The 14,317-nt window shown below is 47.5% G+C and overlaps 2 protein-coding genes across 2 annotated transcripts in view; one reads left to right on the top strand and one right to left on the bottom strand.

Annotated features, from left to right (window-relative positions):
* The window catches only part of LOC147098169 (prosaposin-like), a 37,116-nt gene that overhangs the window by 18,566 nt on the left and 4,233 nt on the right, over positions 1-14,317 (top strand). The window contains exons 2-8 of the mRNA XM_085971373.1: positions 449-582; positions 5,563-5,637; positions 7,154-7,279; positions 9,305-9,454; positions 10,608-10,697; positions 11,370-11,550; positions 14,112-14,260. Coding sequence (XP_085827499.1) covers positions 449-582; positions 5,563-5,637; positions 7,154-7,279; positions 9,305-9,454; positions 10,608-10,697; positions 11,370-11,550; positions 14,112-14,260 — 905 coding nt within the window. The remainder of the gene's footprint in view (positions 1-448; positions 583-5,562; positions 5,638-7,153; positions 7,280-9,304; positions 9,455-10,607; positions 10,698-11,369; positions 11,551-14,111; positions 14,261-14,317) is intronic.
* Positions 11,454-14,317, bottom strand: part of usp39 (ubiquitin specific peptidase 39) — a 73,029-nt gene continuing 70,165 nt past the window's right edge. Inside the window, exon 14 of the mRNA XM_085971371.1 lies at positions 11,454-11,574. The gene's annotated coding sequence lies outside the window, so the exon portion shown is untranslated. The remainder of the gene's footprint in view (positions 11,575-14,317) is intronic.

Consider the following 14,317-nt stretch of genomic DNA (forward strand, 5'->3'; position numbering starts at 1 on the left):
TTGCCCAAAACCTTAAATCTGTGTACTTTTAATAAAATTTAAAGCAAAATGAACATGGGCCTTGCAGGCAAGGCGATTAGATCCTCAATTAGCACTAAGCAGGTCAGGCAGCATCTGTGGAGACAGGAAGGTAGGGTTAACACTTCAGGTCCATCAGCCTCTGTCAACGAGGATGTGACAATTGGCCTCAGCATCCATAGGCTAGGGAGGTGCCCTTCATCGCTATGTGTATGCGTGTGAGTGTACGGGATTGGGTTCTCCTGTGCTGCCCTCCACAGTTCAACAATCTATTGACACATGAAAATGGCCATTGGGTAAGATACTAGAACTGTACTCGAGTTGAGTTCTCCCCTTCAGGGCAGGAGGGGAGAACGTTGGAGGGTCAAAGTGAGCGGTTCTCTTGTGCTTGGGGTGCAGCAATGACTATCTATCTGTTTTGATGTCTCAGTTCTGGCCAATTCTGACCTGAAGGACAAAGCATGTGCTCAAGGCCCAGCGTATTGGTGCCAGGACCTGAAGACCGCCACCCAGTGCGGAGCAGTACAGCATTGTGTGCAGACCATTTGGAGCCAGCCTAAAGCGGTGAGTGCAAAGGGTCTCGTGGCAAAGCCCATGCTACATGACTGCAAGAGAAGAGTTCTCTCCCACACCCAGCTCTACCTCACCACCACTTCTTCTCTCTGCTCCTCCACAGTCTCTAAATTGTCTGACTTCTTGTCCGACATCCAGTTCTGGATGAGCAGAAATTTTCTCCCATTAAATATTGGGATGTCTGAAGTCATTGTTTCCAGTCCCCACCACAAACTGTTCCCTAGCCACTGACTCCATCCCTCTCCCTAGCATTTATGAGGCTGAATCACACTGTTCAGAACCTTTGGTGTCATTTGACACCGAAATTAGCTTCTGACCACATATCTGCAGCATAACTAAGACCACCTATTTCCACCTCTGTAACATCGCTCGTCTCCACCCTTGCCTCAGCTCATCCGCTGCTGAAACCCTCATCCATGCCTTTGTTACCTCGAGACTTGACTATTCCAACGCACTCCTGGTTGGCCTCCCACATTCCACCCTACGTAAACTTGAGGTCATCCAAAACTCGGCTGCCCGTGTCCTAACTCGCACCAAGTCCCGTTCACCCATCACCCCTGTGCTCGCTGACCTACATTGGCTCCCAGTTAAGCAATGCCTCGATTTCAAAATTCTCATCCTTGTTTTCAAATTCCTCCATGGCCTCGCCCCTCCCTATCTCTGTAATCTCCTCCAGCCCCAAAGCCCCCTGAGATATCTGCGCTCCTCTAATTCTGGCCTCTTGAGCATCCCTGATTATAATCGCTCAACCATTGGTGGCCGTGTCTTCTGTTGCCTAGGCCCTGAGCTCTGGAATTCCCTGCCTAAACCTCTCCGCCTCGCTACCTCTCTTTCCTCTGTTTAAGACACTTCTTAAAACCTACCTCTTTGACTAAGCTTTTGGTCACCTGCCCTAATTTCTCCTTATGTGGCTCGGTGTCATTTTTATTGTCTTATAACGCTCCTGTGAAGCACCTTGGGACATTTTACTACATTAAAGGTACTATATAAATGTTGTTGTTCCATACTGAATTAAGCCCCTTTATAAATTGATGTCATTAGCTGACCCATAACTCATAGTTTATGCTTCTTCATAATATATTTTTACTTATTCAAGTCTGCCGTTGATTCCTTCGTGGGTTCAGTAACGTTGGTGCTCCTGTAATCGGTCCGGGTGTATTCCTTTTATGGGAGTTGATGCACACAGCCCTATATCTATTTGGTGCCTTGTATCTACTTACAGGATAATGTAATCTGGGGTGTAACAATATACCCTCGTGACCTGGACCAGATATTTGTGTTGTTTGCATGTCTAATCTCTCCAAACGCAGACTGAGTTAATACTTGGTGGAATGAGGCTTCAGAGAATTCATTGAGCTGTTTTATTTTACAGCGATGAACGTTATGATCAGATTTACTTTGTTCAATCAGCTTTGTGTAGTGATAGAACTAGCCGTGCTACCCCACATCAGTGGGCCAGCTTGGATATCTTCTATCCTCCAGCATTCGAACATCTTTTGCTCAGCGAATTCCCTCTCAGCTTTCCCTTTAACAAAAACCTGACTGCCCTCGCAGCCTTCCTGTTGCAAAAGAAACAAATAAAGAACTTGTATAGCACCTTTCACCACCTCGGATGTCCCAAAGTATTTCACAACCAATAGAATCATGAAATAGTACAGCACAGAAGGAGGCCATTTGGCCCATCGAGTCTGCACCAGCTCTTTCACAAGAGCGATCCCGTTTGTCCCACTCCCCCGCTCTTTCCCCATATCCCTGCAAATTTTTTTCTCCTTCGAATGAATTACTTTAAAGTGTAATCACGGTTGTAAACACCAATCTTTCTGTGTCCCAGTGGATCTCTTTTTTTTAAATTTCCCCCTTCACAGACCGAGATCACAATGGGTGCGAGTGTTCTTCGATTACCAAGACTTGCATTAATATAGCGCCTTTCACATCCAAAAGACAGCACCTCCAACAGTGCAGCACTCCCTCAGCACTGCACTGGAGTGTCAGCCTAGATTTTTGTGCTCCAGTCTCTGGAGTGGGACTTGAACCCACAACCTTCTGACACAGGAGTGCTGCCCACTGAGCCCCGGCTGACACTTTGGATTGCTTACTGTTTAGTCTCTGGGGGGGGAAAAGACTTCATTTTACCATATTAAACGCCTTTCATATAGCTGCCATTTTTTAGGAATACATTTTCCGTAAAAGAAATTTAGTGACCTTTTTTCAAATGCTTTCTGTGGGAAAGTGGGTCAAATAATCCTGAAATGTGACAAACTAACCTATAATTCCAAGTCCAAATGTAGGCAAATCAAATACTACAACCGACACAGAACTAAAGGGAAATCAAGAGGCAATGCAGTGCAAAAGTGAATCACTTCATTTTCTCCGAGTCCAGGTGCAGCGATGAATCCTGGGACTGACTCCGAGGATTGCCCAGTTGCACTCTTTTTGTTAGTCCCCACCCCATACCTATTGGTGTTAGCACTAATGGATTTGATGGGCATCTAACAAATACCTGTCCCTGGGGACACCCTGAATGCAGCAGTCCTGTCTCCAGACTTCTCATCCTGAGCCTTTCAATGAGGTAAAATGGGACTGTTATCTGATTAAAAAGGGAATCCTGTCACTGCCTTTCTGCAACTCCGAGATCCCTTCTCTGCATCCACAGTGTGGAGTCTGACTGTGGAAGGACAGCGTTAACAGCAGTCTGCTTCAGTTCAGGTTCAGCTCCCTTGGTGACTCTGTTCCCAATCCAGCGACCCTTGACCCTTCCTGGTGAGTTGGTTGAGCAGATGATCAGCTTTGGCTGTGATGTTCTTCGCTGAAACTCTCTGTCCAAGCTCCTGCAGGACGAATGGCCACTTGGTGAGTTACTGGAGAGCTCCTGGGACCTGTGCAATGGTTCTCCAACAAAGGTCTGCACCTTCGAGAAGGTGGGGAAGGAGTGGGGGGAACTTTTCTGATCAAAAAGTTAAAACACTTATCAAAGAACAAAGTCCCAGAGCTAAAAGTAAAAGAAATTCTGTTAAAACAAAGGAAGTGGCTGTAAAATGAATACATTTCTCCACTTTTTACAGATTTTACTATTTCAGTAACTAACATTTTTACTGTGGTTATGCTTCCTGTTTCTTTTTACCAGAAGAACAGATGTGATGAAGTACCGAAACCTGCATCAGAATATAGTGTGCAAGCTGGTTCAGTGCAGTGAAACGTCCCTTTCTAGGTTTTCACTTCTCCTTTCTGGTTAAAGACTAGAATCCTCACAGCAAAACCCCACACTGACCTCCCTCCTGATCGCTCTCTCCGACTCCCTCCCGCACTGACCTCCCTCCTGATCGCTCTCTCCGACTCCCTCCCGCACTGACCTCCCTCCCGCACTGACCTCCCTCCCGCACTGACCTCCCTCCCGCACTGACCTCCCTCCCGCACTGACCGCTCTCTCCGACTCTCTCCAGCCTGCACTGACCTCCCGCCTGCACTGACCTCCCGCCTGCACTGACTGCTCTCTCCGACTCCCTCCCGCACTGACCTCCCTCCCGCACTGACCTCCCTCCCGCACTGACCTCCCTCCCACACTGACCGCTCTCTCCGACTCTCTCCAGCCTGCACTGACCTCCCTCCCACACTGACCGCTCTCTCCGACTCTCTCCAGCCTGCACTGACCTCCAGCCTGCACTGACCTCCCTCCCACACTGACCGCTCTCTCCGACTCCCTCCAGCCTGCACTGACCTCCAGCCTGCACTGACCGCTCTCTCCGACTCCCTCCAGCCTGCACTGACCTCCAGCCTGCACTGACTGCTCTCTCCGACTCCCTCCCACCCACACTGACCTCCTGACCACTCTCTCCGACTTCCTCCCACCCACACTGACCTCCTGACCGCACTGACCTCCCTCCCGCCTACACTGACCTCCCACCCACACTGACCACTCTCTCTGACTCCCTCCTGACCGCTCCCACCTGCACTCTCTGACTCCTGCCCGCACTGACCTCTCACCCACACTGACCGCACTCTCCGACTCCCTCCCACCCACACTGACCTCCTGACCGCTCTCTCCGACTCCCTCCCGCCCACACTGACCACTCTCTCTCTCCCTCCTGACCGCTCCCACCCGCACTCTCTGACTCCCGCCCGCACTGACCTCTCACCCACACTGACCGCATTCTCCGACTCCCTCCCACCCACACTGACCTCCTGACCGCTCTCTCCGACTCCCTCCCGCCCACACTGACCACTCTCTCTCTCCCTCCTGACCGCTCCCACCCGCACTCTCCGACTCCCTCCCGCACTGACCTCCCTCCCGCCCACACTGAATTCTTGCTAAATTGTCATGTGTTTTTCCCAGTTTCATCCCCTCCTCCTCCTGAAGGTGCTGACTCCCTGCTAGGGCAATCTGTAGTGTAGCTGAGCCTTGCCTCCAAGTCCCAGATTTTGTTCTGGCCTGTGTGCTAGCTGACCTCCACTGGAACAGCAGATGGGTTATCACTACTGACCTCCGCATCCATGTGTTGGGGGAAAAATCAGCCAGGATTCCTGTCACCATCCAGTCCCCCCTACTGAAATCTGGTCATTCATTCACTAGCTGTGCACGTTTGGCTGCCATGGTATCCCATATAACAGTGACTGCACTTCAACAAGTAACCCAATGGTTGTAAAGCACCAACATGTTCTGGCACTACACAGAAGCAAGTTCCTCCTCGTGTTTGTGTGTTGGGAGAGAAAGCAGGATTGTGATGCCACAACAGTCAAATAGCCTGCCCACACTCACTGTCTTCGCTCATATAAAGAAGCCCACTTGAGCAAGGTACCCAGTGCTCATAGCCTAGCGAGGAGAGGAGATGGAAGAAATCTAGGAGGAAGTGGGGAATCATTTAAATGTCTTTGATAATTTGATGTCCCACTGAGGTCTTTTGTAAAGGTCGTATTGCAGACCAGGGGATATTCATCACAAGCTGTGACGCCAACAAATCTTTTCTCTTTTTTCAGGCAAATGACATCTGTGATGTGTGTAAAAAGTTTCTGGGGCAGATCGCGGACATGGTGAAGGACAAATCCGTGCAGGTACTGGTCACTGATATTGCACCAAAGCAGCTCCCTTAGGTCAGGATGTGGCTGAGTGCAGACTGCATGATAATAGCAGGAGCGAAGACCGGATAAATCATTCACCAAACACTGTCGTTTAAAGTATTCCGTCGACTCTAGGCGTTGGCATCAAATTGTTAAGTGGCCACAGTAGATTGTAGCAATCTGAGCGAATGCTGCTCAACAAGGGTAGCGACTGTCTCGCTGCTCACTTTCCATGCGGAATGGGATTTCCGTCCTGAGTACTGTCCTTGAACATCTGATGGTCAAAGGAAGCCTCATCACTGCCTGCTGCAGCCCTTCCTGTCTCCGCTCCTGAAGCAGTGCGTGTGGCACGTGGGTGTAAAAGTGCAGAGGCTTAGCATTCCAAGATTTTACTTGTTAGTGACGAGATGGGAAAAGAATCCCTTCACACAATGCCAGAACAGCATCTCCCCGCCACAGTACTCCGCACTGCGAGTTCAGGATTTGCCATGCTATCGGGAGACTGAAAATTTCCCCATTCACATCCCCAGAACTAGCTCATGGGCATCGTTCATCTGCCTGACCTGCCACCCAATGTAATTTAATTTTTTTTCTGGAATAATGGACCTCGGTGTGTTGTGTGTTAATTTCTGCCCATCCTCCTTGGGGGAGGAAGAGATGATGAGGTCTCATTGAAGTTGAAGTGGCTTCAAGATGGCATGCCTGGCGATTAAATATCAAGAGCAAGTCAGTCCTTGGGGTAGATCCAGTAATTGGCTAACTGAAGCAGGGCAGATCCACAGGGCACTGCTACTGACTGACCAGTCAGTCTGGCTCACGAAGGGGACCTGGCGTAGACCTGTCAGTGAGGGTAGTCCTGGCTGGATAAACTCTGGGAGCTGACCAGGGCTGTGCACTAATAAGCTACCTGGTTTTAGCTGGTTAAGCTCCAGCAATACAACTAAGCTGCTATACTCGCTGGAGTTTAGAAGAATGAGGGGATCTCATTGAAACTTATAAAATTCTAACAGGACTAGACAGACTAGATGCAGGAAGGATGTTCCCGATGGCGGGGAGTCCAGAACCAGGGGTCACAGTCTAAGGATAAGGGGTAAGCCATTTAGGACAGAGAGGAGGAGGAATTTCTTCACCCAGAGAGTGGTGAACCTGTGGAATTTTCTGCCACAGAAGGTAGTTGAGGCCAATTCATTAAATATATTCAAGAAAGAATTGGATATATTTCTTGAGGCTAAAGGGATATGGGGAGAAGGCAGGGACAGGGTACTGAATTTGGATGATCAGCCATGATCTCATTGAATGGCGGAGCAGGCTCGAGGGGCCGAATGGCCTACTCCTGCTCCTATCTTCTATGTTTCTATCTAACAATCTGTATAGAGAGGGAGATCTACACATGTAGATTGATCTGGGCAAAAAATGACTATTATGTTGAGCACCGTTTTACATTTTTGCCCTGTGTTACATATTGTATGTTCTCTGCCAGCTGATCACCCAGTTTCTTTCCTTTTTGCAGGATGCTGTGAAAGATGCTTTACACAAAGGCTGTGACCTGATCCTAGTTAAAGAGTTTGCAGACCAGTGTAACAACTACATTGATTCTTACCTGCCCTTAATAATTCAATTCCTCGAGAACGAGCTGGTAAATACTTCAGTGCAGATAATGCTGTACGAGCTTTACTGATCAGCACGATGCAATTCCAGCCTGGAACCCATTCATTCCGGTTTTGAAGAAAGACTGGACAGGCTGGGGTTGTTTTCCTTGGAGCAGAGAAGGCTGAGGGGGGACCTGATTTGAGGTGTACAAAATTATGAGGGGCATAGATAGGGTGGATAGAAAGGAACTTTTCCCCTTAGTAGAGGGGTCAATAACAAGGGGGCATAGTTTCAAGGTAAGGGGCAGGAGGTTTAGAGGGGATTTGAGGAAAAACTTTTTCACCCAGAGGGTGGTTGGAATCTGGAACTCACTGCCTGAAAGGGTGGTAGAGGCAGGAACCCTCACAACATTCAAGAGGCATTTAGATGAGCACTTGAAATGCCATAGCATACAAGGCTACGGACCAAATGCTGGAAAATGGGATTAGATTAGACAGGGCTTGATGGCCGGCGCGGACACGATGGGCCGAAGGGCCTCTTTCTGTGCTGTATAACTCGATGTCTATGACTTGTCAATGGCAGGGCCAGTCCTTTCACTTCAGGTTCTGCTGTTGCCACTAAACATGAAATGGGAACTTGAAGCTGAGCTGTGCCTTTGTCCTGGCAGTAAGTTGCAGGGGGGAACATACTGTACTTGGTCCAAATCTCGAAACTGGTGGGTAGCCAACGCGCGCGCTCTCTCTCTCTCTTTTTTTCAAAGGGATTCTTCGGATCCTGTTACCTCTTGCTTGCACACATCCTCTGAGAATCACAACAGTTACTGAAACTGAAAGACCTTGCAGTTTTTTTTTGGAACTGTGATAGAAATTTTTATAAAACCTCATGTTTACAATTCAATCTTGCTGTACAGCTCTGAGTGCTCCAGTCCAGACTGAGTGGGGTCCATTGATCGCCTCTGATTCTCCTGAAGACGCTGGCTCGTGTTGCAGCACAGTCCCACTGGTGTTGGCCACCCTTCAAGTAGCTCACTCCAACCTCGAGGCAGATAGGTCATAGGGTCAAACCCTACTCCCCAAGATTTGAGCATATAATCTAGGCTGCTACTTTAGTGCGGCACTGAGGGAGTGCGGCACTGTCACAGATGTTGTCTTTCAGATGAGATGTTAAGCCAAAATCGCATCTGCCTATATTAGTCATTCAGTTAGATGCAAAAGATTCCTCGGCAATATTCACCCAATGTCCGAGCCAACATTCCTTGCAAACACTCCATTCTCCCTTTACAGAGTTACATGCTAAATCCAAATGATGGTGTCTGCTTCTAACTTTAACATCAAACCACTTCAAAGGTATCATCCCATTTCCTACTTTGATTCTGTGCTCACAGCCAGGCTTGCTGACTGTCTGGCTGGCTTTCGACAGGGCTTTCCAGCTTTTGAATTTGACTAGAAATGTCTAATGTGAATCTGAAACAAATTTTTTTTTTTTTTTTTTTTTAAGGAGTGTGTTTTTCCACTTCTGCCTCTTGTGATCTAACAGTAAGGTTCTTGAGCTTCTCGTGACATTTTTGTTGTCAAAAATTAGAAAGGAGATCATGATCCCAACCACAGCCGGTCGGTAACCTGCCTCCTGTCCAAAATGAAAGACTTTGAGAGCACAGCCCTGACTGCTGCAATGTGAGACACCTTGTATTCTCTGTTCTGTACAATCCACCTTTTAAACTTACAAACAGGAGAAGACTCTCTGGTCCATCCAGCCTGTCCCACAATTGTAATGCCTTGTGCATCACCAAAATATACACTCCCCACTCCACCTGAAAGCCATGTAATCACCTGGGACAGGCCAAAACGAGATTAAAAAACCCAGGCTAATTAGGGAGAAAAAATCTGCAAAATTCCTTTCTGACCCCTCTTAGGCAATCAACGTAAAGCACCACAGACTTTCTCAATAGATGAGAAATGTCTGGCCCAGTTCCAAAGGGAATGGCAGAAACTTTAGTGCAATGTGATTTTTGCCTCTGTTTGGTTCCATCTGACACTCGTGACCAAATCTCGTGTTCTTTGCTTTCCACCAGGATCCAGATGTGGTGTGTGCTGCTCTGGGCCTGTGCAAGTCTCTGCAGCTATTCCAAGCCCCGGAGGTTCTCTCCAATGCCATCCCTGAGGTTGAACCTCGTGTGGCCATTCCCTCCCGACTTTACACTGCGGGCCAGGTACATCGCCAGGTAAGGTCAATCCAGAGACTGTGGACTGGAACTTCCAGCTTTGATTGGTGTGGTGGGGGGGGGGGGAATATGGGGAGACTTTTTTTTGGATTTGACTTTGGGATAATTGGCCATTGTGAAGAAGCCAAGAATGACAAACGCGGGCTGCATATAAATCTTTTAAGCACTTTTTAGAAGAGAATTGCCAATTTTCTCCCCCCCCCCCCCCCCCCCCCAGTATCGTGCCCAAATAAATGGCCATTCTGTGGGAGCCTCAACACTATTCAACTACACGGAGCATCACGACTGAACCCAATCTTGTCCTCACCTGGCATCCAGACAAATTCACTTTATAGTACAGGTCACTAACTCGGCACCAATAAGGATCAAACCTTCCAACTGAGCCATGCACTGCTTTTACAAGTTGGATGATTGAGGAGCTGGGCTGTGTATAACTGCAACGGTATAACACATGATTGATAGTTTGCTTATTGTCCAGAAGTAACCTAAAGAATTTTGAACACTTTATTGGAATTGTCTGTAAAAGGCTGGTCTGTTAGGGAACTCCTGAGACTCGATATCCTTGAAAATGACAGGCTTGTTGCCTTAAACATGCAGCCCTGACCATGTACCAGTTCTCACTGCATCAGGAAAGAGGAGCCCAAACCCATCCCTGAATTACAGGGTGGAATAAACCCTTCACTTCTGAAATGCCCAGGTGATTAATCCCTGTTCATTTGACACCTCTGGGATCAGGGTTTGAATCCAGTCCGGACTGATGGGCCCTTCCAGTCAGCAGCCATTTATCCCAAGGTGCCAATCTAGTCCCACGTGGGCCTGTCTGCACAACACCCACTGCCTTGCATTTGGCACTAAATTAGCAATCTCCCTCACTGGCCGCAAGATAGCTGTTGCAGGAGAAATGTAAAAATGCAACAGTGGTATCGGTAGAGGTGGTCTTCTGAGGTTGGACTTGAGATGCACTTGTGGGACACAATAAAAGGAGCTTTACTCTCCATCTAACTTATACTGCCCCTGACTTGGGAGTGCTTAGTGCAGACACTGGATGCCTAAAACACAAAATATTCCATTTCCAGCACTAACAATCTTCACATTTTGAGTACAGAGGTTTAAAATGTACAGGAGTCGCAATTACGTTTTCTGTGTTTAACAGGAGCCACTTGCCGATGGTCTTCCGCAGTGCGAATTCTGTCTGCTTATAGTGAAGAAGCTGGAAGAGCTCCTGCCAGAAGAGAAAACTGAGGTGGGTTAATGTTTCCAAAGAGAAGCGATCTAAAAACAGCACAAATTCTGGAAATCCACAAAACTGAACATACACAACAGGTCAGTCAGCACTGTATCTGAAAAGAGAAAACCGGTTAATGTCTCTATAAAACATTAACCTGGGGTTCTCTCTCTCAGATGCTGAAAGATCTGTGCATTTCCACCAATTTTCTCCCCTCGGAGGACACTTGCCTCCTCGTTGGATCAGCACTGACTGCTATCTGTTATAATGCCCGAGCAGCCCTGCACATGTGAGATTAGGCAGAGCGTCAGTAGAGGTGGGGGCTCACAGCTGAGCCTGATCCAGGAGCGGAAACCTCAGTGATCTTCCTCTGCCTAGCCCAGGGTCATTAGGATGAATTGTAGCGGCCCTGCTACCTTGGGTGCTGAGGTCAGTTAACCCAGCACAGACTGCGGATGGTACTCCCAAGAATTCCTGATTTTACGTGGATCAACTTCTCATTGCCTTGACCAGCTAAGCCAGCGGGCAACCCCATACTATTTAAAAATAATAAAACTAACAAGTTTCAAAGTGATGGATTTCCATTCGAACAAACAGAACCTGAAACCCAGAAGTGAGATTGTGCTAAAGTTTCTATGTTGTTTGCTTTACTTTATTTGAATGTTTTAACTTGTCACCATTCTTCTACAGCAAGCCATCATCCAAGTGCTGGATCAGATCTGTTCTCACCTGCCCAGCCAATACTCTGCGATGTGCCAGAACTTTGTGGAAACGTACGGTAAAACTGCCATTGACATGCTTTTCAAGGAGCTCGGACCCCATGCTGTGTGCATCGCTCTTCACCTCTGCTTCTCGGAAGCTGGGAACTCTGGTATGTATCCGAGCCACCAGTGATCTATAACCCAGAACAGGAGCCATTCATTTAAAGTGCACCATTTTTAAAGTGGACAAAGTTGACCATGGTTAAAAGCACATCAAAAGCCATGTTTCCTTCCAATTCCCCACCCCCAGAAGGACTGACTCTTGCTGGGGTACAGCTTCTACAGGCACTGGATGAGCTCCGGTACCCCACCCAAATGGACATTCTTCGTGTGCGTGGTGGGGGGGGGGAGCGCAGGGGGTGGCCACCGGATGGTGATCGGGTGGACAAAACCTGACTGATATTAAGAACATACAACATAGAACATAAGCAGGAGTAGGCCATAAGGCCCCTTGGGCCTGCTCCGCCATTCAATAGGATCATGGCTGATCCGAACCTAGACTCACGTCCACTTCCCTGCCCGCTCCCCGTAACCCCTAATTCCCTTATCAGCTAGGAAACTGTCCATCTCCGTTTTAAATTTATTTAATGTCGCAGCTTCCACAGCTCTGAGGTAGCAAATTCCATAGATTTACTACCCTCTGAGTGAAGAAGTTTCTCCTCATCTCAGTTTTGAAAGGGCAGCCCCTTATTCTAAGATTATGCCCTAGTTCTAGTCTCGCCCATCAGTGGAAACATCCTCACCGCATCCACCCGATCAAGCCCCCTCACAATCTTATGTTTCGATAAGATCGCCTCTCATTCTTCTGAATTCCAATGAGTAGAGGCCCAACCTACTCAACCTTTCCTCATAAGTCAACCCCCTCATCTCCGGAATCAACCGAGTGAACCTTCTCTGAACTGCCTCGAGAGCAAGTATATCTTTTCTTAAATATGGAAACCAAAACTGTACGCAGTATTCCAGGTGTGGCCTCCCCAGTACCCTGTATAACTGAAGCAAGACTTCCCTGCTTTTATACTCCATTCCCCTTGCAATAAAAGCCAAGATTCCATTGGCCTTCCTGATTACCTGCTGTACCTGCATACTAACCTTCTGTGTTTCATGCACCAGGACCCCCCAGATCCCTTTGTACTGTAGCACTTTGCAGTTTCTCTCCATTTAGATAATAACTTGCTCTTTGATTTTTTTCTGCCAAAGTGCATAACCTCACACTTTCCAACATTATATACCATCTGCCAAATTTCTGCCCACTCACTTAGCCTGTCTATGTCCTTTTGCAGGTTTTTTATGTCCTCCTCACTCACTGCTTTCCCTCCCATCTTTGTATCGTCGGCAAACTTGGATATGTTGCACTCGGTCCCTTCCTCCAAATTGTTAATATAGATTGTAAAGAGTTGGGGTCCCAGCACTGACCCCTGCGGAACACCACTAGTTACTGATTGCCAACCCTCCTTAACCCAAGATACTCAGCCTGGCAGCAGTAGGGGCAGCTACAATTAGGCAAAGATCAGCAAAAACCATGGCTTTTTAGAAAGAGTTCCATCCTTGGCCAAGTTAAGATTCTTTGTAGGTTGGGTTTAATTTGCCCATTCCAACTTCACCTTGTGACCATATCCTTAAATCCCTTCACCTTCCAGAAATGTATCTAATTGTCTCTTGACCCCATTTAGATTGTCTCTTCAACAATCTTTCCTGGTGACTTATTCCATAATCTAAACGGTCCACACACGATCATATGTTTATGTCTGCTCCTGTACAGACATCCAACAGACAAAGCTCTGTCAAGTCCATTTTTAAATTTGAGGATAAGCTTCTCCTGTGGGTCAGATCTGCTCTTAATATCTCAATGCTGCCCTCAATAGACCTGTAGCAACTGCATGAGGGCAGCCCAAAATTTCTCTCTCCCTTTCTCCTGAGTTGCTTCTCCTTGACACGACCTGGGCACAGCAGTTCATGGCTGAGATAAAACACAAGCACCAGTTGAAGTTTTACTTCCTACTGGTACAAATTATGGAGCTGTCCAATGGGGCTATTCCATCAGCCTTTGTACTGGAGTACTGTGTCTGTACATGAACAACACCTAGCTATGCTCTGGTGAGGCTGACCTGTTTCACCAGTGGGTAAAAGTTGTGGAATAAGTTACAAGAGAAGGCCATTCAAGTAGGCATTATAAATGGGCTCAAGAGGCAATTGGGTATTTCGGAGAGAATTGATTGCGATATAGTGAGGAGGGATGGTGGGGTTGATGTATCAAAGGGATGGGCATGTTGGGCTGAATGGTCTTCCTGTTCCTAAAGTTTTAAGCCAGCACCACTGGTTGTAGAATGCATTGTCTCCCTGTGATACTGTGCGTAGCATATATGAGAGAAAATGCACAGGACCTTTTCTCAATGAGTGGACTTGGGCAGAAAAACTTTCAAATTAGTTTCAAGGCCAGGTTCAGAATTGGCCAACATTTCCAATGGAGGATGATCACATCAATTTCACTTTATCTTGCTTTGATAGTCCATGTATTTCCCCCAAGTGTAGAGCAGCACAGTAGAATCATTGCCAACTGGTTTTTCATGTGTTTTCTTCCTCATGTTGGGGTAATACATTAATACAGCAAAAGCTTGCTGTTAAAATCCTCGCACTGTTTAATCTGAATTTCTCCCACACCCCAACAATGCAGTGCCGTTATACAAACTGCTGCCTGGAATATCCTGTGGTACATGTGAGGACATTGTGCGTCACCTCCGATCAGCTCAGAGGAATGGCACAGAAGTGGATGTACAGCTGGGGGAAGCCTGCAACTCGTTGTCTGGGGTCTCCCATTTTGTGGTGAGTTCTTGTAAGAGGGATTTAAAAAAGGACACCATAGACTTTGTCAGCAATGCG

The sequence above is a fragment of the Somniosus microcephalus genome, chromosome 30, assembly GCF_052327205.1.
Source record: "Somniosus microcephalus isolate GS21.2 chromosome 30, FLI_Smic_1.0, whole genome shotgun sequence".
Classification (NCBI taxonomy): domain Eukaryota; kingdom Metazoa; phylum Chordata; class Chondrichthyes; order Squaliformes; family Somniosidae; genus Somniosus; species Somniosus microcephalus.